Raw genomic sequence first — 27244 nt, 5'->3', positions numbered from 1 at the left:
GCCGCTGCGGGGGACTACAGAGCTCCGGGTCCTGGACAGAGGCGGCTTGCGTTGACAGTTGGCTGGTACTCGGAGAAGTACAGCGGCAAAAACATCGTCCGGCTGTTTCTTTAGTAAGGGTTTAGCGTTTGTCAAAAGTTGACACCAGCAAATATGCAGTCCGAATCGGGAATAGTTCCAGACTTCGAGGTTGGAGAGGATTTTCAAGACGAGCCTAAAACGTACTACGAATTGAAGAGTCAGCCCCTGAAAAACAGGTCAGTTTGGCTGTGGACAGTTATTTCCCACGCTGGAGCGGTTTTGGTGTTTAGGTGATAATTACGCTGCAGTCTTTCTGAGAGCTGTCCGGAGGCCGAGCATGTAGGAGGCTTCCCCGGTGATGTCGCTGGAGCTGGTCCCAGCGCTGAGCTCTGAAGTGGCATTTGGAGTTGCCTCCCGTTCCGTATGGTTATCCTGCTGGCATAAAGTTATGCAACACTTGGGTGTTGTCTTGTCAACATCAACTTCAAATATTAGCATGGAGAGACGCAGACAGGTTAAGGTTTAGTGAGATCCTGCTCAGCCTCATTTGTGCTGATGGTTGGCAAACGGGAATGGATGATGGCATGTAACTGATTCCCATAAAAAAATCCACTGTGAATTACACAGGTGAAATGCTGCTTCATAGCAACAGGGGTGGTAAAAAAATAAAATAAAAAAGCTGGTCTCAAAGTCTTGCAATGTATAACAATAATCTATCAAATCTGAAAATCTGAGAGGAGGAAAAAACTATTACCAGTGTTTTTTTGTTGTTGTGGATTTCAGCCAATATTCACTGATCAACACTAGTTAACATCAAAAGAATAAATCAGCACCAAGATACTACTACGGTAGTTTAAACAGTAAGCAGTTGTCAATCAAGTGTTGGGCTATCATGTAACTAGTATATTAGTAGTTTGCAAACTGAAGTAGAGGATTAAGAAAGTACTGCAGACAGAAAAACACAACAACTCTACAGGACTGACTAATTTCCAGCTTTGGCATACTGATTCCTATCCAAACAGTCCACACTTTGCTGAGTCAGGTCTCTGTGGTCTGATTTCACCCTTTTTCTGTAAGTACTGCACTGCGAGCATGATGTCTTGCATGTCTGCTTGCATGCAATAATCTTTGCTGTTAATGGAATGAAGGTTGCGTGTTCACTAAGGTTTTATATATATATATATATGTATATATGTATATGTATCAAAGGTTTCGTTCAATACTTTGTGTAATGTAGCTGTAGTTCTGGAAAGGGCAAAAAAATCCAAAAAAACAGCTGCCTGGTTCTATCCAGCCAGCAACACGTCACAAATTAACACTCTTGTTTCTTGTTTCTTAGCAAACACTTTCCAAGAATGCGAAAACAACCCCTTTATAGGAAAAGAAAGGCTGGCATCTTGACTTGACGGACAGTGGCCTGTCTAATCTTAGAACCCAATAGCTGTGATGCTTTTTGACTTCAGCCACGAAATGTGCACTAAACATAGCGTCTTCCTCTTAAGTTGTGATGCGACAGTATGACTCTTATGTGGGAGTTTCAATACGTAATGAATCATGTTCAAGTTTTGATGTAACTGGGAAGTTGGGGAAAACGATAATCGTAGTGTGTATTATTTTCTGTCTTGTGTCAACACCCCTCTGTTTAGAGGTGGTTAGCGTAGCCTCATTGTCAGGGCTAGACGCACACAGGACAGTGCACCACTGTCCTCAGACAAAGCAGATTTTTCTGCTGTTACTCCCCCCCCCCCCTTCCACGTTCTTCATATTTTGTTAAAGCTTAGCTGTTTACCCCCCCCCCCAAAAAAAAAGAAGTTGAGAGAAAAGAGCCAAGAGAACATCCTGAACGATGCTAACCTTTAACCCAGTTCTGCATTTCTTCAACTAATGTCTTCAATTTCTTCATTAGTGAAATGTCATTACACTGTTCCACATACATGGGCTGAGCCTGAGCTGTGTTGTGTTGCTGCAGCCGGGGCCGTAGCAGCGGCGGATCCCAGTCTTTAGCCGGAGTTTCGGTGCTGGCTTGTTTAACAGTGTCCCTCTGAATATGTGAAGCTGTCTGACCGTTTCTTTCGAGCGAAGGTATCCCACTTCCTCTTCCCATCACATGAGGATGACCCAGCATAATAACAGTCACGATGACTGTGTTGTGAGACATTATTGCGCGCGGTGGATAAAATTAGTCTCATCGATTATTGACTTGCCTGACGTGTTGCAATTGCTGCCTCAGCTGTTTCTAAACTGGAAGTCTTGGGTGTGACAAAATGTCATCTCAGCTTTTGGCAGATGGGTCTGTTCTTCTCGCTGCCTCTGAAGCAGTTTGACAGAGTGCGCAGACGATGTGCCAGACATTTTGTGCCTTTAAATAGATGTGAGACACACAGTGAACTAGTCTCCTATGCAGTGTAAATAAGCGGTGTAAATATAGCAGTGGAAGTGTTATATCGGAAACTGTGATTTTTGGGGGGAGTATTTTTTTAATTTTTTTATTTCTCACCCTCAATCAATCCGATGACGAGAGTTTTAAAAGCTCAACTTGGACTTTTTTATGCATGTTTCAACCCGACAAAAGATCAGCATTTGGATGAAATTCGGATGTGAAATTGTATGAATGAATATTACAGAGTTGTACACCTTAAAGTACGAACCATCCTGGGGCCTGCAGGGACTTGGAGGTCACATCCTAAGCAAAGGCCAATGCTATATTTTGCGTGTGATCCAACATTTCATGTGCTTCTCCTTTTTCTATGCCTCACCTCTACACGGACGCTCGGGCAATTCAGCCAGGCAGTTCTTGTGAAATCTTGCTTACAGAAAGACAAACAGGACTCAACTGTTGCTTTGTGGAAGGCAGTTGCACTACGCTGTGATGTGTGAATTCATCAAACACATTTTTATCAGATTAAATGTGAAGTTTATCCAATTTTGAGGGAAGCGATCTCATTGATATGTCTGTGAATCTGTGTGTCCGTGTGCTTGTTTGTCAGCAGCCATCAGCGTTGGCGGGTGTATTGCTGAGTTCCTGGGGGGGAGCGCAGCACTCAGTTTGAGGTCATGCAGATGGGCGTTTCTTTCATTTAGTCTGAAAGTTTTTTTTTTTTTTCACAACTACCGATTACCTGCATTTGATTTGTTCAGGGGACCAGAGGCACTACCGGTGCCCAGATTTTGCCGTAGTTGCCGTAGATCAGATAAAACTCCAGATGTCCAAGCAAGAAACTGATTTAAGCTGAGTTTCAGCCTTTTTTTCTTTTTTGCAGCCAACCCAAACAACATTAGCTGTGCTCCTGATGATGGCCGATGGCTGACATGCATCACAATGACTTGTTTTTTTTCCCCCTAATTTTGATCTAAAAGTCCCTGTACAATGAAGTTTTTGCATTTGATGTAAGCTAGATAGGGTTTGATTTGTGACATCTTATGCCTTTTCAGTGCAGAGACCCATGTGTAATGATTATTAAAATGATCTCAAACAAAGGGGAGTCTGGTGTAGGTCAGGAAGTATGTGACTCAGGCTGTGATCAGAAATGCTGGTTTTTAAACTGTAAAATTGTACGAATACTCGCAGTAATCGCAGTACTTTCCTGTTTGTTTCAGACAGCGACATACAAAGAAACAGATGAGTGTGTTTTACATTGTTCCGTTTGCTCATCTCAGCGCCTTGATGCACAGGACAACAGACTCTGACTGCCCCATATGAGTATTTGGCACTTTGAGGTGATAATTCTTGAATTTGAATAGGTTAATGACCTTCAAAGATTCCCACACATTCGAACGGATATTCGAACTTTGAAGAAAAAGTGACGGCACCCAAAAAAAATGGCATTACTAACAATAATTAAAAGTACTTACAGGGGAAATGCAGAGGAATTCAAGATTGGAACTACTTTCTCTGTTATTATTCATTTCTGAAAATCAGTATATTCATCAGGTCCTCTCTTCTGTCATGTGTGACAGCCATGGCAGTAAGTTTAAAGTTGCAAAAGGACTTAATACACCCCACCCCTCGTGTCCCCTGAGGTTCTTTTTGATTTCAGTTTGACTAGCTGTGGATCAACCTGTAAATATGTAAGATTGCTGTCACTGTTAATGTTGCAAAATAAGCTAAAAGTTTGCATATTCATCCCCGGCCAAGGGCAGAGTCAAAGGTTGAGGGTTATGAATGTTTGTGTTGGGAGCAGCTTGTTCCCGGGAGGAGTACCAGACAGAGATACCAAAGAGGCCGGAGAGTCTCATCCATGATCTAAGTAAGACCGAGAGGCTAATTGACACAGGCAGGTGCTGTGTCTGAACAGCATGTCCTGCAGACGCAGCCCCTCCTGGCTGTGAAAGCTGTGAACCTCCTCTTTGGCTCTTTCAAAACACATTTTCTTCACATTTTCTGACTGAAATAGCTGGCAAACTCATGACTTTTTTTGTTTGTTTCGCATTCACGTGTGCAACAACACGGACTTGTGATCTTTGTCTGCCTCTGATGGTGACCACTTGGAACTGCATGGAGCGCTGAAGAAGAAAAAAATTATTTTGAGTTTACATTTTCATCGTAGAAGCGTTTGAGCCACACTGTAGAGGAGAAACTGCAGCTCCACGATAATGCCTTCAGGGCTCCAACTGAACACGATTTCCATGATCAGTCGGTCTGCAGAGTACTGCTGGAACTAACTGCTTGTTCCATGAGATGTAAAGATTTGCTTTCACATGACAGAAGAAAATCTGCAAAACCATACAAGCGTGAGGACAGAGTCTGTGAATCTTTTGCACAGTCGCCAACTTTTTCAGCTCTGCGAAGATGTTATATGCATGTTGAGTATGGATTTCTTTGTAGAGAGAGATATCCACTACAGCCGAGCAGCTGAACAATCTGTAACCCCACCTACAGATGCTCTAGATTGACTTTTTTTTCTTCCTTCGGGTCAGGAGACACATTTAGCATGTATTCTTTTCATGGTCGTTGTGAAAATGAAAACTGATGTTTTTCAGCTGTGAATCATTAACGCGGCCTTTTTTTTTTTTACAATCCAAGAATGTCCCGTGAATGTCACCTTCATGGAGAACTAAGAGCAATTCATCACGAAGAGTCACAAGAACCTGGAAAGCGTGCGCACTCATTCAACCCTGCCGTAGGAAGGTGTACAGTGTCCTCCTCCTGGTTGACCTTGAACACGTTGTTCTCTACTTTTTAAAGTGCAGGGAAAAGAGAAGAGCAAGACGCCAGGCTGAAAGCAAATGAGAGGAATTAAGAAGGGCACAGAACCTAATTATAGGAATAAGACTTGAAGTTATACCAAAGTACCAAACCATCTCCTATGATACTTTCACAGCTGATACTCTCCTCTTTTTGTTCTGCTATGGAAGCTATCAATCTCTCCACCAGCAGCGTTTATTTTTGGATCAAATGGGCTGACACTATTCTCAATGAGCGTGCGTTAAACACCATTTTTACTTTCATATTTTGTTAATTTCAACTGTGTCAATGTAAAGGGGATCATTTCCAAGCTCCTATTTTTAGAAATATAATAGAAAAGTGCTTAAATGAATAGCATGATCATTATTGCAATATCAAAATGCACAAATCAGATGTCACACAGACAGTATCAATATCAATATCACAGAAATTTTAGACCTGAAAGAGGTCAAGAATTGTGTATCGATGAGGGCTGCATTCCACTCAGAGGGAGTTATGCTTTTCTGCACATTCTACAGCTAACAAGCATTCAGAGGAGCAGAAGTGGAATACACCCGTCTGCATTCATACCTCTTAGAGTAGCACCATACATTGAAGTATGTGTTTATCTATGCTTATATCATCACCATGAAATTCAATAATGATATCACATGTTTTCCTAACATCGTGCAGCCCAGTGATTACCCATCCAAAGGTTTTGGTAAAAATGTTTGATCTTATGAGTAAATCTATATTCATGTTGTTTAGGGGTCGATCCTTGCCAGGTAAACACACTGAAAGTGGACAGTTTTGGACTTTCCCACCACTCGTACTGTAGTGTGGTCTCATTTTATTGAGTCATTTTATAGCCCAGGACAGGACGTTCAATATAACATCAAACTGACAAACCTTCATTGATTATTTTAACTTCTGTGTTATTTTATTTATTCTTCACACTCAATACAAATGAGAATATCACCTCCATATGTCCACTTTTTCAGTGAATGACAGGTACCTGGACTCTTTACTGTAATATGCAGCTGTAATATGTGCAGAATGGGATTTGGTATTATCTTGCTGATATAAGCAAAACCTTGTCTGGATGGCAGCATATGTTGCTCCAAACCCTGTGCATATCTGTATCTATATCTATATACTGTATATATATATATCTTATTCATCTTTGGGAAGCTTTTTATACCCAGTCACATTATAGACCAGCTGTCAATTATACTAGTTACTTGTGAGATATTCCGTGGGATGATATGAGGCTAACATCATGATGATACATAGCGATTCAATGCAGTACCAGTTTTTTAACTTATTTAATGTTGATATTCATTTTCCATTCTAAACTGAAACAAGCCTTTCAATAATTATGGCATCGGTTAGCTACCTTTAAACAGGTGTATTTAAGTCATTGGTGGTAGTGTTGCAGACCCACCGTTCTCACATTGACACAGAACTCAAAACCCGGCTGACTTTTAACGGAGGAATTGGGCCATTAACTGGCTCATGGCTCATTTAAATTGATCCAGGATTCATTGTAACGTAACTCTATCTGTAACATTCCAAAAAGGTTCATCTCTGCACCCCTAAAGTTTACAGCGACAACATTGCGTCTTAATGTCGACTGATGCAAAAATTGCTCAACGAGTCTGTGTGAGATCTGCAAAAAAACCTTAGTCAACTCCCTTTTGACTGCAGGATCAGACCAAGCACTGTTTTTTTTTTTTCAATGGATCCAGGTGTAAAACATGGGTTCAACTTATATCAGAGATTCTTTACACCCTTATTGCTATATATTTCCAGCTGAATTGCCTTTGTGTACTGGTTCTTTGGTGTTTTTATTAATCTCCCATAGTGTTGTGCAGTAAGGTATATCCAAATGGTTGCACCAGGAGGTTTCAATGTAATTATTTTTGTCGGACCAGTTCTCGGGTATAATTGTTTGTACAATTGTTTTCCTCTGTTTCTTACCATGGCCGTTGGTTGTTTGTGTCTTGAAAATGTCTTACTGCGTATTCTGGGTACAAAGCTGACATAATTGATGATCTAGACATGCTGCTTCCCATTATCACTGATTAGCTCGTTGGTGACTCCAGTGACTGATGCCAACTGCAGCAAAGTGGTGCGTCTCCGTCTAACACCACGACGGGTCAGAATCAAAGAGTCGTGCTCGAGGAGAGAAGCTGCGCAGTCTGCCGCTGCCTCAATTTCAGTGGAGACAAAAAAAGAAGGTGACAGGATTGTCAGAAGCAGTCACTTTGAAGGACTATATTTTTGCAATGTTTTTCTCACACGCCTGCTAATTTGACATCTCACCAATTTGTTGTTTCACACTTCCCTTGCCTGCTCTGCCTTTTAGCTAAGTAGCATTCCCAAGTCATTGCATTACCACAAAATCGCGCTATGCTCCTCTTTTATACTCAGTATGAAACTTAAGCACAGTGGAAAACAGAAAGAAAGTGCAGAGGAAGTGTATCAAAGAGATGAAAAAGCAGCCCCTTGTGGAGGAAAGCTTGAGAATATTATGTGAGGATTTCAGCAGTTCTCTTAGGTATAGTCTTAGCTATTATTTTCTGAGCTAGTTGAACTGAAATATAGTTCGACCAATGACCGTGTGCAGCCCTGTTGCTTGATAGGCTCACCAGTTGAGTTTAGACGTTCAGAAAGTTCCTCTTCATGTGTGCTTCTGTAAGTTAGAAAATAGGTCTTTAATTTGAAAAAGAAGAGAAAAAAAAATAGCCTAAATTGGGACAAATTTCTCAATCTGTTGGAAAGTTTGTAATATTTTAATTTCTGTTTACAGTTTGTAATCAGCAGGACATTTAAAACCTTGAGGGATTCATTATTTCTTCATGAGTAAAGAAAATTACCTAAATGATTAATTTGTATGATTACCTTGTAGTTTTAAAAGAATTGTAAGTTGACATCATCTGGAAGGTTGCATATGAAACACTCTGAGCATCAGACCAGCTCGCGTGTGCTTCCACATCCAGCTGAAGAAATAAGAAGCTATGCATTGTATGATGAAAATCCCTTTGGATTAGCTCTACTTGATGAGTGCACAAATATAAACAGGAAGCGTTTATTTGCTCGTGACATTTTGGAGATAGAAGGATTTCAGACGACAGCGAGCACAGCTTCCGCTCCACACGTGGCGGCACACGTCTCAGAGTGAAACAGTATCTCACACCGTGGTCTCATGGACAGTGTGTTTCCAGTGGGCACTGGCCCTCTCCTTTCCTCTGCTCTGCTGTTGCCCTGGATGGGGCTGGTCCTCTGCCGGGGACTCTGAGAGGCGATTGGAGACTCCAGGACGGGCCCTGGAGCCTCCCCCCTCTGACACACTTTCAGGGCTGCACCACCAGCATGACTTTCACTGCTCTCCAAGGGCGGGCGGTGCACCTTCGGGGAAAAACAAACAAATATGGAGGCTGTAGGAGTGCAAGTGTACAGACCCGGCTCATTTGACTTTTTGTGAGTATGGCACCTCAGCATCTGTGATATTGTTGCCATGCAGTAAGACTGCATTTTTTTATATTTATATGGGTGTACAAGCCTTCAATGTGTGGAAAGTAGATGCAATCAAAACTGCAGAAGACTTCTCCTCACACATGTTCTCTTGAATATCTGAATGGTAATTGTTTGCAGTTGGTGATTGATTTATTAATCTCACAGTTAAGAGTTTAAGAATGTCTATTCATGTCTCTTATAAAGATTAGAAGTTACAACCTTTGCTCAGTCTTGCTTGTGCAGTGCATCTGTATTGCAGAATCTTTTCCTTTAACAGCTCGGTGATTTGACTGATTTGTTGCTACTAAACATAGCTTCTTACCTTCTCTTCTCCCAGGATGCACAACTAATCCATGTCACTTTTGACTTGCTTTATGTCATTAAATCCTGCATCAAAGTCTCAGCTCTGACTGACTGATGGTGGATATGATGGAGCACCACAGTGAGCACAATCAGACAAATCATGAGTTGGTGTGGGTGGGGCTCTTTAAGACTGTACAGCCATTGTTTTGTTTTTTTTCCTTCAGGATACACACAAACACGGGAGGAGGTGTGCGCACACACAAGAGTGAGAAGGTTAAAAAAGGACAAAAGAGCTTTTTATGTGTTTCAGTGGTTTGTCTGGCGACATGCCACCAAACAAAAGGAAGAGACAGAGGGACAGAGAAGGGGAGGGTTGCTCTGTGGAGATGTTTCTCTTAAGGATTGAGCCCATGATCTAGAAAATATTCAGTGAAATCACACGATTCAGCTATTATTTTTTCAGGTCAGTAGAAGTCGGACAAAGTTGACGTGACGCGTGGATTTGTTTGGGCGCCATGTTGTACTCTCGCTCATTCTTAGGGTGTCTTTTGTATGCACAGACCCCGAATAACTTACTTCAGGACAGTGTTTCTACACTCAAACTGTGGAATCAGTCTCTAATTCATGGCTAATCAACATAACCAAGTATTAAACTAATGTATCGAGTGCCATTGACAAAAAAAAGGAAATGTTAAAACAGATCTTTAGTATCGATATGAATAATCATAAAATTCACTACACACGACATCATAAAATTAGCACATTGGGGAATTTATTAGGCACAGTTTTAGCTTGTTAATCAGCAGATCTTGCATTCACCGGTGGGATTTGGTTACTCCTGGCCGGATCCATCTTCTTTCTGCTTTTTCCTTTCTCTATTGCTTCTCTTCTCTCCTGGATTTGACTGGTTTTAGCCAAACATAACAAAATCTAACCAGGCGACAACGGTCTTAAATGTAGGTAATAGGAGAGCAGTCTTTCATATTTTCTATTTATTCAGCAGATTTTAGCTTAACACAGATATCTTGATACTGGTGTAAGAATAATCAAATAAAGAAATGCCAAAGATACAGTGTGTGTGATCATGTGGTGGATATGTTTAAGGTAGGCTGAACTTCTGTAAAAGCAGTGTAAAATGAAATACATTGTCCACAAGGGAGCGCTGAGCAATTCATTTCTTAACTATAAAATGCTCCCTCCAATACATTTCATCATCACATTTCTTCAGAAAATGATTAAAGGGATTTACATCAAAGGGAACTAAAGCCGGCTGGTGGTTTGAACGCTTACCTCTAAAACAATTGTTTGCAAGCTAACATGCTAAAGCAGGAACGTGAGCATCACCAGTTGTACCCCCAAAGCTGCTTAGTTTAGCATCCGAGCATGATCAACATCATTATTGCCAACATCAGCAGATGTGTTTCTGTGTTTTCTCTGACTCTGGATGGACCAAGACAAACAGTTTTTTTTTTACTCTTTTGTGAGTGGAAGTGCTGTTACACCTTCAGGATGTTGTTGTGTTTGAGTTGACGAAGAATGGTGTTCTCACCCTGACTGCCTGCAGGGGCGTGAAGACGGTTTTACCCATGAGTCTCTGCCAACACTACTGAAACTAGTGTATGTCTGGGTGGGTGGGTGGGGGTGATGTGCAGTTAAGCTTGAGGAGCAGCATCTATAAAGATGCCTGATTAGAGATTTTTCACAGCATTTTGTTTATGAGCTGAATGCTATCTCTTAAACTCAGGCCACCACTTGTATATTATTCACTGCACTCATGCACAATAGAAACAAACAAAAAAAAAAAGACACAAAATGTGAACTCCAGAATCTTTGCTCCATGGCACCTCTAGTGGTCAAAATGATGTGCATAAAAATTGGCATCTAGATATGAATCTTTTGACAATAAAAGCATTCATGATATCAGAATAAGATAGAACATGTTTATGGATGATGACTAATATTGCTGCAGGATGTGTTGGGTTAGATTTCAACTAATGTACATCTATAAGTTCTTACATTTTTAGACAGTAATGCCATTTTTTTAATGTTGTTTACCAAATCATTTTGAAGTTACAGTTTTGAGACAAGTATGGTTTTTATGAGCAGACTCATTTTCATTTGAGGGTATGCACATCCTCATTGGAGGGAGGGTTATTTTTTCCCGTACAGTCGTGTTCTGAGGAGGTCTGAAGTCTCAGCGTAACGGACATCATCGAAGAATGAGTTTACTTCTTTGCAATGCTTTAGCAGGCGTTTATCGCTGCTCTCTGCGCCTGTAGTTTGCTTGGTCGTCTTTCTAACTGTGCCCTTTCCTGGATGTCCAGACTTTTTATGATGCCGATCTCATTAGTTCATTCTATTTTTTTCTCCAAATCTGCCAAGCTGTTGTTTTGGCAGCTCCTAATGTTCCCACTATCTCTCTCATGTATTTTATTTTGTTTGGAACCTAAGGACGGTCTATTTCACTTGTGCTTAGGGCCCCTTTGACCACATATTGTTGATTCACAGCACCCTACATTTGTATATCATGAAAGAATAGGCCACACCTCCTTTTGTTTCTATTTCTTCAGTTTGAAGACAAATATCCTCAAATTAAAGCTAAGAGTCTGCATTTTAATTCCATATTTATGACATCACTTAAACCTGAATACGTTTTGGTCGATAGAATAACGTGAAAATATTTCTGCACCTCACTGTACGGTGGAGCTCCTACATTCTGGGATGATGACACATGCATCGTCATTGTATGCATTTTGTGTATACGGTCACATAGTTTCATAACAAAGAAACATTTCTTTCAACAGAACATTATGTTGTTAACAGCAAATGATACTTATCTGACATATTTTAAAGGTACAAACAAAGTAAAGATGAAACCACAGAAGTCACCGGTCCTCACTGTTCCCACAGTCACGCTTTGTCTGCCCACCGCTGTAGCAGCAGTTTGTAATGCTGCTGAAATCTGCCTCACAGCTGAAGAAGGTGAGCGGCGTCGCAGGCCTTGTTCCTGAGTGGATCGGTCCGCTCTGGCATTCTGGCATTATGTAGGCGTAAGGACATTTTAGGGGTCAATTTATTGCCCTGGAGCACTTTTTCATTTGATTCTATTTTTTTTTGAGTGGTCATTAGCTTTGTTAAATCACTAACCCTAACCCTAATCTCATAAATGAAATCCACAGGATTGCAAAATGCAGAGAATGCAGTGTTTACTTCAGTGTTTACTTCTGATCTGTTTAAGTAGAAGTAAACAGATAAGTATAAGGTACCTTTAAAACTCTACTTAAGAACAGACCTTGATTTGTGCTTGATTACTCGCATCAGTTATGTTAAAATAGAGAAAGATGTTAAAACTGATTGGAATGATTAAAAGATCTGTGAAAGAAATCTGTCACCGTGTCACACATAACAACAGACTGTCCAGAAACCCAAGGTTAGTCAGAAAAGCAGCAAATAATCCCACTTAACAATTAAAACGGGACCAGTGATTAACGAATTATGAACGTTGGTTATTTTGGAAGCTTTGGTTTAATAAAAAAAATTGCTATGGTAGTTTTGCCTTCGGTTCCAAATACCCCGAATGCTCAGTGAAAAGAGTGGAAAGAGTTTCTGAATTCAAACGTTCAAACAGGGGAGCAGATTAAAGAAAGAAAGAAAACTCAAAGCCTTTGAGCGCTGGCAGTGGAAATGACAAGTTTTAACATTAGATCCACTTTGTTTGAAATTTCTGGGATGAAAGGAAACACAATCGCCACAAGTCCCACAGACCGAAGGAATTAAGCATATGAACACTAAACCTGATTCTGAGCTCTGGGTTAAGTACAAAGGAACCCTCAAGAATAAAGAAATAGCTGTCAGATTCAGAGACTCAAACTGCAGCAACACTTTCATGGAGCAGGCTCAGATATATTTGTTTGACACCACATAATATGGCTCCGTCAGGTATAAGGTGCAGGCCTCAGTCTGTGTGGTGTGAGAACATGAGATATATGCAGTGTCAGGGGGATATTTATGGTATGTTGAGGGCTCAACACTCGCTGAGTACGCTGCAGACCGAGGCTGTGTTTGACTGCACTGGCTAATTAGTGCGATTACTGCACAGCTGGATTGGCCAGACGTTTTACTGTTTTTTTTCAAAAGGATCACTCACTCGATGAAGGCTTCATCCCGACAACTTCTGCTTCAGCAGAGTCTCTCTATTTTAGGACTGCAGGACTCTGTCTGGGGAGTAGCCATCTAAATTTAAGAGAGTGGGAAAACTGAAGCAGCCTTTTCTTCAGCGTTCCTCTTTCTGTGCAGATTTACAAGGCTGTGTGGGTGCGGCAGGCCGCTGCTCTCTCAAATCATCACAACTGTATTGTTTCCTATTTTGAAATGACATTTCAGTGGATGCATTGATGGGGAAGTGGTTTAAGTTGTAGCATTTGATATTTCAAGTGTTTCATCAGTAAAGAAATTAAAAAAAAAAACAAATCACACAGTAGGAAAAAATGCTCCTCATAATTTCCTCTACTTGCTTCTTTTGTCTGACCAGTTCCTGCTAATGACTGACAAAGAAAATCATTGACATGTTACACGTTATGAAACTAGAGTCTGTTGCCTAATTGTTGCGGCTTTACAAACAGAGTTTTCTTTTGATCTTTGCCCCTTGCTGCCAGTTCACTTTCATCGCGTTAGCGTCAGCCTCCCCTCCATCTTCTTCTAGCGTTTTCTCCTCTTTTTGCTTGACCTCTCCTTCCCCGGTTGACCTCAATCTACCCTCTCCACTATCGCTCTCCCATCTTTTCGCCTCTTTTCACACCACCGTTCTAATCGGCCCTTGGCCTTCTCTCTGACCCTCTCTAATCATTCATCTGGCATCTCTCTCCTCCCTCCACAGCAGCCCGTCGGACCAGCACAGCTCCTGCAAGCCCCCACTGAGCTCCTCGGCCATGACATCACGCATCCTGCTGCGGCAACAGCTGATGCGGGAGCAGCTTCAGGAGCAGGAACGGCGGGAGCAGCAGAGACAGCAGTCCTCCCAGTACCCACCAACCACAGTGACCCAGACCCCCGCCATCAATGTCAGTGTCCCCGTCAGTTTACCACCTGCTGCACAGGTGCCAATGGAGGTGCTTAAGGTAAGCAGCCATGGCTCTAGTTGTTGAAGGCAGGGAATGTGGCAGCACGTTTAATTAGCTGTCCAAAGTTTCCATCTCTGGAAGTTGTATGCGTCATCTTTGCAGTCTGAATGGTCCAGCTGTATTTATAGATATCGGTGACTCGTGTGTAGACAGTCAGGCAATCGTGGTTTTACTATAACTGTGTGTGAGAAAAAAAAAAAAAAAAAGAAGAAGAAGAAGAAGAAAAAAACACAGGGGTGAGTGAAGTGTGTTAAAATGCGTATATGGGGATTATCTTTTCTGAGAGAATTCCTCTTTAATGCATGCTGTGCTTCCAGCCATTTGGATTTAGCCATCTTTAATCCTATTTGCTCAGCTACATTCACATCTTTTCATAGCTTTGATTCCCTGGCAGTCCGAGGGACAGGCGACTGTTAACGTTTTCTGTATGAGTACAGGGCATTGTGTTTGACGCTGGATTTCAACAAGGCATTTCGGTAAGTTTGTCTTCCTCATCTGTTTTTATGAGAAAGGTTAAGATGCACAAAAAAACCATGGCAGGGCTGTGTTGCGTAAACAGGAGTGTGTTTGTGTGGGACAGAGAATTTCTGTGCTCTCGCTACTTTTTACTCATTTCTAGCATTTTTCTCGTACCTTTTCCTTTTATTCTGTGATGTGCGACGTGAAAGAAAAGCTTGATGTGAGGTGGTGATTTGGGAAGTTTTGCACATGAAGTTAAGGATTATTTTTAGTTGAAAAGCAAAGCATGTTGGAGTTTTGTGTTTAAACTTTCATGGAAAATCGTGTTTTTACACCATCATGAAGAGGTTTTTACACCATCATGAAGATGTTTTTACACCATTATGAAGAGGTTTTTACACCATTATGAAGAGGTTTTTAATGTTTTTACATTATGAAGGAGTTGCGGTGTATGGGGAGTTATTCGTGAGTTCTCATGCCTAACAGTGCATTTTTGGATTTTGCATTTCCCCGCGACAACAAGGAGGCGTTTGGTTTTGCCCTTCTTTGGAACTGTGCAACCATAGAGGCTGAATTTTATCAATTAAAACACGAAGACTTGTACAATTATGTAACACCACTGGTGCGTTATACGCCAACACATTTGAAAAACCGTCAAAACTTCTTGCATCATCAGAAAAGTCTCTTCTTTTTTCCATGGAAGTGATATTAAATGATGTTATGTCAGACGTTGCTGGGATAAGATATTAAATTCAAATAGATAGTCTGTCTGCTATGCAGGCACTAGATCAGAAGTTGACGAGCGTCATCGCCTCAGACCAAGCATGGAAGAAGTCTTTTGGCCATAAGATTGTTATTTGATGACATCAACATTCAGCAGTTCATCAAAAAAAATGCTAAATATTGCAGTTTCTCACTCTGAGAAAAAGGGGGAACAGCCGTGAAATTCCTCAAAACTATTTCCTATTATATATTAAATAGGTTCATTACCACAACACTCATAATTAGACTTTTCTCTGCGGTCTTCTTTTGATAACTATCACTGTAACTGGTGTGGTATCGATACGCTTCCTGAGACCCCCTCTGGGAAAGCCTCTGCTGTAGATCACAAGTAGTCGTTCAGCCCCCTTCACTGAAAAAGAGGAGCTTTGATTGAAGGAGAGATCAAAGTTTTAAACTGGCCTTAAGTTTCTGCACCACCTCTAATTAAAGTTTGGTATCACAAAATGTGAGTTACTGAGCAATCTTTGCTGCGTTAAATCCATCTGCGGCACATTTGGAGATTTCATGGTTCCTTGCTCAGCCACTCTTTCATCGCCCTGGACGTGTGTGGCATGCACCAGCAAAGAGGTACAAATACAGTATATCCATTGAAAACAATACCCTCCAGCATAAACATTACTTGCTTTCCATAATCTCTTGCTCTTTGAGAGGTTTAGGACGCCCCCACCCTGAACCCCTCACCCTGTACTACATCAAATTAGAGTAGTTTCTCTGCTTTGGCCAGAGCTTACAGACATTCTTCTTTGACTGAAGTCTTCATATGAAAAGGCCGTTCCAGCTTGGCTCTGTTGAGCTGGGTTAACCTGCTCCCCTGTCTGTGGATAGATTAGCAGAGTCCACACAAAGCTCAGGGGTACCAGGCAGAGCTGCTGGACCTCAGAAAGTGCAAACATTAAGCTCAGATGAGTTTATCTAAAGACTGATTGGACCCTTAATTAACCAAGTGACCTCTGACCTTGTGAGGAATAAGTATGGGATCAGTTTAGGGATCAAGACAAAGGCCTTACCACACACCAAACGCTAATTCAGTAAAGAATGCTCGTAATTACCCCCACTGCCTTAATTCCAGGGCATATTTAAGAGAAAAAAAAACACTGCTTTGAAATTTGTGTGGGGTTACTTCCTAAAAGGGTTAAAAAAATGGTTTCTTCTTTCTTTTTCTTTTTTTTTTTTTTTTCACAACGGATTTATGTTGCCACAAAGGGAACAATGTGCTCTTCTACCCTGTACTACTTTCTTTTGGATTATACAGTCGTTATAGCTCGTGACCAGAATGCAACAGAAATGAATCAGTTTGCTTTTCAGTTGTCAGTTCTTACAACAAGTCATTAAATAAGCGAGCACATTTTCAGTCAGTTTGAGGTATTAAATTCCGTGTAAACATTTGTCAGTCTGCACTGTGCACTGTAATCACTTCATGAAACAAAGCACACAGTATTATTTTAAGTGCTAATCTGCCCACACCAGCCTGTGCGGCTAAATGTTCTCACAGTGTTGTATTATTAACTTTCTATTATTAGCTATATATTAGGAATTTATCAAATAATCCACGCCAACATTATCTAATGTGATTTATGCTGATTTTAACCGAACACTTATCACTTAAAGACATCAGGTTTTTATTAGCCTACGGCTCTGATTTACCACGCTTGTGCGTAATAGCGTGACAATACGTCAGAGGGAGAGAAGACCACAAGTTGCCGAGATGTAGCCCACCGACATTAGCATCACAGTTGTTGTCTGCAAGTGCTGCAAAGCACGTTAGCAGCTTAACTGTGAGACAAAGTGGCCTATTCTTCTCGTTTGCATAGCAAATGGGGGCAGTCTTGTTAATGTATCCTGGTAGGACCATCATGGAATGCCTGTAGCATTCAAGTCAAAAAAATACAAATCAGTGTTTGTCATCCTGCGTTCACCCTGCGTCCTCTGTCAGTACAGCAGGACGCTTTGTGCTGTTTCTGCCGGGTTTCTGACTCTTTCGGGGTTATGTTGCTGATGCCCTCTGGCCTGTCGAAGGCTGAAAAAGAGCAGGGAAACAACAAGCTGCCTTGTTTGCTGCGGCTGCAGATGCTGTGAGTTAGAAGTTGATGTCGCATTTCCAAACAGTGTACATGAGGAAGAGTACATAAAGTAAAGTTGGACTAAGTAAGGCGGAGGTCCTGTACAATCCCTCTGGTGTTCATATCTCTCCTCTCCTCTCCATTTTTTTTTTTTTTGTCACAAGCCTACATAATGTATGATAAACGTCAGAGATGCCTCACAGTACATGTTAGACCAAGGCTGAATCCGTGCTGGACCCCGCATCGTTATGACTCCTCATACAGTCTTTCTACAGCGCCCACCCAGAAGCTTCTCCTGTGCACGTCTCCACTTTATAACGACGCCATGGAAAGGATCCCATTTTCACCTTAGAAACTAAAAATGTGGAACACTGAGCATTATTTAATTGTAACAAAAGCAGTATTGACAAGGCCAGGATGCTCCAGCCTGAGGTCTGTTGGGCCTTAAGGGGCTCCAATGAAGTCACTTGGAGTCGTGAGATCATCTAATAATGTGTGATAATTTAGGAAATCCCTGAGGTCAAAGCAGACTTGAAAAAGCTCAAACGCTCATTTCAGTCTGAAGATTAAATTAATCAGACGTTTGTTTTTTTTTAAAAATGTGAGTCTTGATTGCTGAGATTCACAAATTTTGTTGTCTGAATGCTCCACAAAATGTGAGGGAACAGAATGCAACGCACGAACCATATTTTATCTGTGAGAGAAAGAGAGCGAGTCATTGGGCCTAAACAATGAAGATTTTATCTGTTTAAGTATTCATTGTTTGTCCGTTTAAAAGCCTTTTAACCATGAGCTGTAAAATAGGTTCAAGTAGTTGTGTTTTGAATTGGGGCACCTCCATATTTTGCTGTGTGCTCATAATGGCCTTAATGCCCTCTTTGTTTCTATTTTAAGACTCAGCCACTATGTAAGATTGGGGGGGGGGGGGGGGGGGGGTATATGGGGCTCCTACAGTAATCCCTTGTACGCTTTTTTCTTTCTTTTTTTTGTTTCTATTTTTAGACAACGCCCGCTATCATTTCAGAGGAAGTGTGAGGAAAAAAAGAAAGAAGAAGAAACATACAGACAGAGTCAGTGGATCTTTGTGTCTGTGCGCAACAAAAGTCTCTCTGTAAATATAGGGTTACAGTTTCTAAGCAAGGAGTCTGGAACCCCATCGAAAGGTCATAGATAAATCTGTGCAGCATTAACAAGACACAAAAGCCCTGAAAAAAATCTATTTTGCTCTTATAAAATCATTCTATTTCATGCGATTGATTTCAAAACTGAACGATGATCCGACCGAAGAAAAATCTGTGATAATTCACTGCCTAAAGATTTTGTTGAAAGTAAACCTTTAGGCTATGATGCAGCTTATTATTTGCCAAAAATGAGTTGTTAGTCAAGAGATTGTGCTTTTTTTTTTTAAAGCAATGATTTAATTAATTAATTAATTCTCTATGTTTTGGTTTGGCTCAAATCGTTTTCAACACAGTTTGTGCGTCTTGAGCTCTAAATCTGGCAGAATTTGAAGACGACCTTTCAAATGGATAAAATGCAAGACGTGTTACTGATTTGGCATTTTTCTCTTAGGTCTAAAGTAGATTTATATTCAGAGTTTGTCACAATGACTTATCCTCTTTCCGCTTGGGGGGATGCCAGCTGGCAGATCTGAATCAGCTCAGATGAACCACCCTTTTTACACTGGTCAAAAAGCCGCTAACACCTGGTGACACCTGGCTGTAGAGATATATTTAGGGGAGTCAGCGTTACAGAAACACACGTTTACTGCTACTGTTTGCATGGAGGCTCTGTAAACAAATCAGAGTCAAAACTTAGAAAAGATTCATTCATTTTACTGTATGTAAGACACCTTGTAGCTTTTACTTTGTGGTGCTGCAGGGTTCCGTAAAAATAACAACGTAGTCTAATCTTCTCAGAGTCGTGATTATCTGAAACTGTTGTAGCTATAGGCTTGTTGCCACGGAGGTAGTAACGAGCTGTAGCTCTAAGGGCATTCAGGGCAAATACGCTGTTACAGGCAACAGGAACAGAATGAATTGGCTTGTTTCAGAAAGCCTGTTTAAACATACTTAATTTGGTGTAAACGTGGTATAAGGAACCAACGTAATGTAGTTTTAACCAAACCAAGCTGCTGAGATGGGAAATTACAAATGCATACTGCAGATATGGGATATTTTGTCTCCTTACATTGTTGAATTATGCAGCTTACGTTCTCATGGAGGGCATGTCCTCCACGTTTGTGCCTGCTGGAGGAGGGAGAGACTCGGCGTAACATGTCGCTGTTTAATCTTCAGTAAAAGTTTGTAATTCTACAAGGTGAAAAAATGAAGCGAGTGTTGGCGGTGATCCTTTATTCTCTATCACCATAGCTCTGCTCAGAATCAATACGCTTAAAACTTTGGTTTTCAGAGTGGGTGCACAGTCCTCTGAGCTCCACCATGCGATGTCGAGTAGTCACAGAATTAATCCATGGTGTGTAACTGCAGTGCCGGCACATGGAATCCTGTAACAACATTATTAGCAATCAATTCAAATCTAATATTCAAAGTTTGTTGTTTTGCGTGGCTAAAAACTGGGTGGCTCATTTATGGCTAAAGTATATCCACCTGGATTAGCTTTCCTGGATTTTTTTTAATTAAGTGGCTGGAAAAACTGATTTGATTATCAGATAACAGTAGATATTATCTTCAAGATGTTGTCTGACATGCTAGCTTAACAATACACTAATGTGAGACAAAGGGACTTTATTAGTGATCAGCAGTAAGAAATCACAGTCTTTGGCCCAAAGGGTGATATTGCTCTTCTTAATGAGTCATTGACACACTGTGACTGTGCCTCCCACAGTGTTGTCTGCTTTGCAACCTTGTGATGAGGATTTACAGAGTACCTGCAGGATATACGTTATGTTAATGTGTCTCACATGAGCATCCCCTGCAGAACAGGGATGCTGAATCTGTGCGTGGACTCTGAGAGCGTTTCTGTTCTGAGATGTGGAGAGAATCAGTTACTCTGATATCCTGACCTAATGATTATTGCAGCGACTCAATGGCCACTTTACACTGGTGTTTAGTGAAGTGCATTTCAGTACGATTTTGATTTTAGTTTTATTCGATTCAGTCTTTGCAGGTGTTTTTGGAAATTGCGTTGCATGTTTTGTAAGGGTTATTCTGCACTGGGCCACTTTCTGTGTCTCTAGAATTTTCTACCCATGTGAAGGCATAGAAGCAGTTTAAAACATCGGAAAGGCACCAGATGTAACGTGGCTCAGCACAACACATCACAAACTGTAACCACAACTGTAATCAAACACACTTCTAAACGAGTGTCAGATCAAAAGGTGAGCATTTCATTCACCATAAACAGCGGAACAGTTGCACTTGATTACAGTAGAGTGTAAAGATGCACCTAATAAAGTGCCGAGTGTGTGTTTTCTGCATAATTATTCATGAACTGTCCAGTGAAATTAAAAGTTTGAACAAATCATAAAATACAGAAAACAGAATAAAATTCAGTTGTAACATTGCAAATAGCCCACACAAATACCAGTTCTATATTTGTATTATGGGACTGAAAATACATTCTCATCAGTAGAAAAAGCTAGTGATGTCACTGAATTTGCTGCTGTTTTCTGTCTATTCAACAGCCTTATCATTTCAGTTGTCTAAAGCAGTATTTAAGGACTGCGGGAGAGGAAATGTCAGAGGTAGCTAAGAGTTCGTCTGTAGCCTGTGACCTCCTCAGCTCTATTAATGAAACCAGCTCTTTGGGCTTCTGCGCAACAAATACACCAGTTTGAAAAATGAAGTAGCTTTGACTGCTGTTCATTAGTTTCGAGACATGTTCAATGCCGATTAGAAATGTCATCTCGAGACACGAGGAGACGCAAGCTGCAGACAAACAAAGATGAAACAGACTTCGTTCTTTGTGCTGCATTGAACTGGGAGCACACGCCAATGATCCACATGGGTTAAAGAGTGGATGGGGCAGAGCAACAGCCCCAGGCAAGTTTCAGTTAAAGAGGTGGCCCTGCCAAACAAAGACTCTAACTGTTGGCGCCACATCCTGACATCAAGTGATACACCATAAAAGAATAAATACAGATTTTACATAAAACAACACAAATTTGAAAAGGCTCATTGTGCTCCCTGAGATTCCTTGACATGCATAGCTAATTGCTTTTCTTGCCTTTTAAAAGAGGAGCTGGATGTGTTTCTCCTCATATTAGAAGGCTTAGTTTTCTGGAGCAACCGAAGAGGAAGCAGCTACAGCACTTCTTAGCCTAGAAAGAAGTTAAATACAGATCTGTTGTTTTAATCCTTGAAGTCTAACAGAGGAAATGATGCTTGAGATGCTTGGATACCAGCCTTATGAGGTATGTCTCAATCAATATACTCAAGAAAAATGCCATTGTTCAGGCTCAGTTCTAGTTTATCGGCTTTAAAACAATCCAAACGTGTTTTTATCAGTACTGATGTACATTTTCTGATGTTCTATAGTGTCGTTACTTTATGAACCACAGGATTGGTTGATCAATGCAACAAATATTCAGGCAAAATATAGGAAGGTTTAAACATACGTAGACCTCCAAATGTGAGCTGAAGCGCGGCAGCTCCGCTCCATGTGTGTTTTTATATTTTATTTATTTTATTTGTCTTTTTTGTTTTCATTTTCATTTAATATGGCCGACAAACACGCTGTTTTTTTTAATCTGCCTGCAGAAGCATTTCTGGATCAACCCTCCATATATAGGCAGCACAGAGACAAATGACAAGTCTATAATGTCTCAAAAGAAAAATGCATAATGCACCGTAGAATTCGTGGTCTGTGTCCAGTTTATTTTTGGCTGTGTACGAGACAGGGGACAAAGAAGACTTTGAGCTAAATTTAAAGTTACTTTAACTTGACAAAAGACTTTGTCACAACACATTATCATGAAAAGTGACGTTTGAGATGCCAAGTTGCACTCGCACTCTTAATTATTTTCAATAACTCTTTTCTTTTTTGTCTTCTTCTCATATCTTTTTCCTCTGCTATCCACTCATAGGTCCAGACTCACCTGGAGAACCCAACCAAATATCACATCCAGCGCTCGCAGCAGCAGCAGGTGAAGCGGTACCTGGGAAAGCTCGGTTCTCAGGTGTTGAGCTTGCCCTGCCCCAACCAGTCCTCTGACCACGGGGGCATGCCGCCAGGGCCGGGCAACAGCGCCCCCAACAGCCCTATGGCCTTACTGACCCTCAACTCCAACTGCGAGAAAGAAGTGAGATCTCCTCCTCTACGTTTCTGCTTGTCCTCCTTCTGATCGTAATCTCATTTAAACATGTTCACCTGCGTGATGTTTCAGATGGATGATGTCATTGACGACATCATTAGTCTGGAATCCAGTTACAGTGATGATATCCTCGGCCTGATGGACCCAGGACTTCAGATGGCGAACACGGTATGTGTGCGTGTGTTTGTGGGGATTCATCCGCAGTGCTGAGCCTGCACACAGACTGACACCTCGCTTTGTTGAAAGGTTGAGAGATCACTGGACGATAAGGAATCAATCAATCAGGCGGATCAACAATCTGCACGTTGATGGAAATAGAGACATATGGGGCTAACGACGTATAGCCATTCAAAAGAGCCCAGAAATAGTTCTGTGCGTTTTTCAAACAAAATAGATTATCTTTAATAGAGTGATGCATTATATAACACTCAACCTTATTGGCTTGTTGTTAGTGTCACCGGCCTTTTGATTATACTCGGCCTGCGGATTCTTTTAGTATCAATCCCAGGCAGGTTTGGTCTTTGCTTAGCGGTGTTTTTGCGGTGTCTTCTCAGATCCCCGTGCCTGCTAACCTCATGGACATGTACGGTAATCAGGGCATGTCCCAGCAAGGTCTGCCCATCAGCAACTCCTGCCCTGCAAACCTGCCCAACATCAAAAGGGAATACTCAGGTGAGCAGGACAGTCTCTCACTGCAGGAGACAATGCAAATGATTAAATGTCTGTCTGAAAATGAGCCATAATATGTATTCAGCTATGAATATCATGCATTTATATGAAGCCTTACTCTCCAGGCCTTTCGTGCAGCTAGAAATATGTTTTTTCCTCTATGTTGGGATGTTGACTCGACTTTTTTGTATCGATTCTGTGCATTTTGATGATAAAGACGCAACATTATCTATCACGCAGTGTCACAATCTCCGGCCATCATGCATATGCTGGATAAGTCTGGATCCTGTGGCAAATTTGACACCTATCAAAGACCTGAAGGGTTCCCTGTGGGTACGTCAGACTTTTAAGCTTCAAAATGTACCAGACGTTGCACTGTTAACTTCATTGACTAATCAAAGCATTTGCTTCAGAAGCTGAGGTAAGAGCAATGGCTAAGGAAAGACAGAAGAAGGACAACCATAATCTGAGTGAGTTTTGATGACAATATGATGCGTTCTCCCTCACTCGGAAACGGGAATGTTACAACTTAAATGTGGTTTTTGTCGCTGTGTTATTTTGTTGAGGTCACACAAAAATGATCAAAGTGTTGCATTGAATAATTCTTGATTCGCTCGTTATTATTTGCAATTATTGATTTTCTTTTCTGTTTTGTTCTGCAGTCGAGAGACGGCGACGGTTTAACATCAACGATCGAATCAAGGAATTGGGAACTCTGATTCCAAAGTCTAATGACCCGTAAGTCACCCGTCATTATCAGATTCCTTGCAAACAAAACCTTCGTCAGCTTATGAGCAAAAGACAGGACAAAATGCGATTTAGAATGATACAGCAGAAATGGCCCCCTGTCAGTGGAATGTGGGACCGGTTTTAAAAAAAGAAACAGGAATGATAGGAATAGAAGCGCAGGGGGAAGGAATAGGACAGCATTTCTTTCAGATTTGCATCAAACTAAACTCACATGTTCACATGTATTCTGCACTGTGGGAGAACGTGGTGGCTGTCATTGTTTAATCACTTAATTATCCACACTGGTTGTGACTAAATCTCCTCTTTGCACAGTGAACATGAAGGAAATGAGGGAGAAAATCCAGAGTCGTGTGCAAACATTCTAAAGTTCAGCTGAAGCTAGTAGCAAGTCAGCATCTTCCACGATTAGTTGTGTAAAATGCCCTCTTTGTGTTGCTGTGTCTCTGCAGCGTCAAGTCAAGGAAACAATGTCAGAGGAGACACACGAGGGGATTTTTACACAGAAGCACTGTAACGTCTGAAGCTAACACACTCGATTTGTGTAGCTGCTCGTTCTCGCATTAGCTCCAGCTGAACTTTAGAAAACATACTTGCTGATTTGATCCCCCATGTCATGTGACTTTTAATGAGTTAACGAGTTTAGTTACACAGATCTCTTGGTTTCACCTCAAATGTTAAATCAGTCATTAAATATTTTAAGAAATCCACTGGGATAGTTTCCTAAGTTGCCAAATTTGATCTCCAGACTATGAGGTTACGAACATATTTGCCATATCTTCATGTAACTCTGATGTTTCGCTGGTGCTACTCGGGAAATCCAAACTGCACGTCATTAGTTATGTCTGTTTGTTCTGCTAAGCCAGCTCAAACTCAGAGATTGTCTTTAACAAGCAGATCTGGATTAGATTACAACACATCATGAAAAACTAAACACATAGTCGCTTTAACATGTTCAAATCGCCTGTTAGACAGTCCCCATGAATTTAAATGCGTGATCCAATCAGTTTCAGTGTCTGTTCCGAAGGTCTCTGCTCACTTCTGATCTAAACCCGTAACGCCTCGGAGTGGAGCTGTGGAGAAGTTGGATCTGTAGCAGGGATCTTTCCCATCTGCTCTCGGAGAGATTGATTTTACACCTGCAAAAAAATTCTTCTGCAACTTTCAATTCCTCAGAGAAGCTGAAGAGAAGGGTCATCTGTTTGATGGCTTGTGCTTCCACTGCAGCTCTAATCCTCGTTCCTCCTCATTATTCTCTAATCTCTCTCATTTTTTACAGCTGAACAGTACTGAATAGAACGAATGCTGTTCCAGCAGACAGCCCGACTTGATGCAAGGCCATGTTAAAGCCATCTCAGAGTGTTTTTTCCCATGTGCTTTGACGCGGAGGCTGAGGCGGTGTTTAGTCAGTTGTTTGTAATGTGCAACGTTGCCACAAGATCTCACTAAATCCTACACTCTGCTGCTTTGAAGATATTTGTGGAGTCGAGGACGCAGATTGTCTGATATCAAAACTTGGGATCTGAGAGAATCTGTCGGAAAGTATGAATAATGGCGCCTCTGTGATTTCCAGAGACATGCGCTGGAACAAAGGCACCATCCTGAAGGCATCCGTCGACTACATCCGGAAACTTCAGCGGGAACAGCAGAGGGCCAAAGAGCTCGAGACTCGGCAGAAAAAGCTTGAGCACGCCAATCGACATCTAATGCTGAGAATACAGGTAGAGACTGTGATGATGATATCTGTGATAATATCTGCAAGACAAGTGACTCTGGTGAATGTCCTGTGCAGCAGTGTAAAGACAAGGAATTGACAGGGAAAGAGGGCCCTTTTTTTTTTTACTCCCATTCACTTGAAATGATGTCCTATGCACATCTATTGTAACTCAGGTGGTCGGAGAGGAAACTGTAGTTCTGCATCTCTTCTCGTTTTAGCTTCAGAAAACCTAGTGATTAAAGACTTCAGCCGGCCACAGATCTGAGTCAAAGGGTGGACAGATGCAGCTCTGTGAGCACCCACCTGCAAATAGTGCGAGTTCACATCCAAAGGCAAAAAAATGCTGATGTTCCAAAATTGGCAACAACAGCTCACGCTGTGAAGCAAAAGACCAAAAGGCCTCTGACTACTGTAGAGTTTAAATGTATTGTGGTGTGCTTGGTGAGGCTGTGTCGGTGGATTTAACAGTGCAAGGACAATGAATGGGAATGTTGAATTTGACTTATAGCTGAGGACTCTGCCAACCAGAGGCAAAGGCTCACAGCTGCAGCTGCGGCTAATTCAATTTTGATTATGTAGGGCATGACGCTCGTGCATATTCCAGTCAGTTGTCTGATGGGAGGGGCTTAGAACAGATAAGGAAGAGGGGGGAGCTGCAGGGGGAAGGTGGTGTTTATTACTGGGGCCTTTGGGAGAAAAAGAGTTTCCTCTTGAGATTTGACGAGAGGGAAAAATCAAGGTGAGTTTCTCAGTCACAGTCAGTGTGGAATTTTTTTCATGTAGTTTGGGAGACACAACTGCAGCAGACTTACTAAACACGTGTGTTTGTGTGTGTTCGCGGCTTGTAGGAATTAGAGATGCAGGCGCGGGCTCACGGTCTGGCCATCACATCTTCAGCACTCTGCTCTGCTGAGCTCAGGGCGCGGAGCATCAAGCAGGAGCCTGCTCTGGAGGACTGTCACCAAGACCTGTACACGCTCCACCCCCATCACCAACACCACCCCGCCTGCACTCCCGAGCAATCCAGCACACTGGAGCTGAACGAAGGCCACTCTAACTTCCCCGAGGGCCACTACAGCGTTCACAGCAAAGCAGGCTCCAAACTCAACGACATCCTCATGGATGACACCCTGTCACCGGTGAGGGGGGGGGACCCTTTGCTCTCCTCCGTTTCCCCAGACGCCTCAAAGGACAGCAGTCGTAAGAGCAGTGTGAGCATGGATGAGAACGAGCAGGGCTGTTAGCACCCCCTAGTGGAAGACACGCCCCCTGCATCTTTAACCCTCGCAGCAGCTGGAGAAGCTTTCTTCTTTTCGTCGGGTTTTTTTTCCTTTCTCCCCACTCGTGTTTACACGTGTTGTTTCTTTTCCATTTTTTTTTTCTACCGTCTACATGTTTTTAAGCTCT

At 41.7% G+C, this 27244-nt stretch overlaps 1 protein-coding gene across 4 annotated transcripts; it reads left to right on the top strand.

Moving 5' to 3' along the window:
* The first annotated feature begins 23 nt into the window (after positions 1-23).
* On the top strand, positions 24-27115 carry mitfb (melanocyte inducing transcription factor b). Of its 4 annotated transcripts, none has more exons than XM_072367309.1 (10): positions 24-257; positions 13887-14124; positions 22477-22692; positions 22777-22872; positions 23259-23376; positions 23614-23706; positions 23790-23843; positions 24036-24111; positions 25694-25841; positions 26686-27115. In XM_072367309.1, exons 1-10 carry the CDS (start codon positions 154-156, stop codon positions 27079-27081), a joined length of 1539 nt encoding a protein of 512 aa, XP_072223410.1. In that variant the 5' UTR covers positions 24-153; the 3' UTR covers positions 27082-27115. The 4 variants fall into 4 exon arrangements, with proteins under 4 accessions (XP_072223410.1, XP_072223408.1, XP_072223409.1 ...); XM_072367307.1 differs by having other exon boundaries at positions 23787-23843; XM_072367308.1 differs by having other exon boundaries at positions 13884-14124.
* Positions 27116-27244: the final 129 nt, after the last annotated feature.

Source organism: Leuresthes tenuis, unplaced genomic scaffold (genome assembly GCF_036924035.1).
Source record: "Leuresthes tenuis unplaced genomic scaffold, fLeuTen1.0.hap1 SCAF_16, whole genome shotgun sequence".
Taxonomy (NCBI): domain Eukaryota; kingdom Metazoa; phylum Chordata; class Actinopteri; order Atheriniformes; family Atherinopsidae; genus Leuresthes; species Leuresthes tenuis.
This window is presented reverse-complemented; position numbering and strand designations above follow the sequence as displayed.

Coding starts and splice junctions, on each gene's coding strand:
- mitfb (XM_072367306.1), top strand. CDS start 154: ATGCAGTCCGAATCGGGAATAGTTCCAGACTTCGAGGTTGGAGAGGAT. Junction 22,693..22,776: donor ACTCCAACTGCGAGAAAGAA/GTGAGATCTCCT, acceptor GTGATGTTTCAG/ATGGATGATGTCATTGACGA. Junction 23,707..23,786: donor ACCTGAAGGGTTCCCTGTGG/GTACGTCAGACT, acceptor CATTTGCTTCAG/AAGCTGAGGTAAGAGCAATG.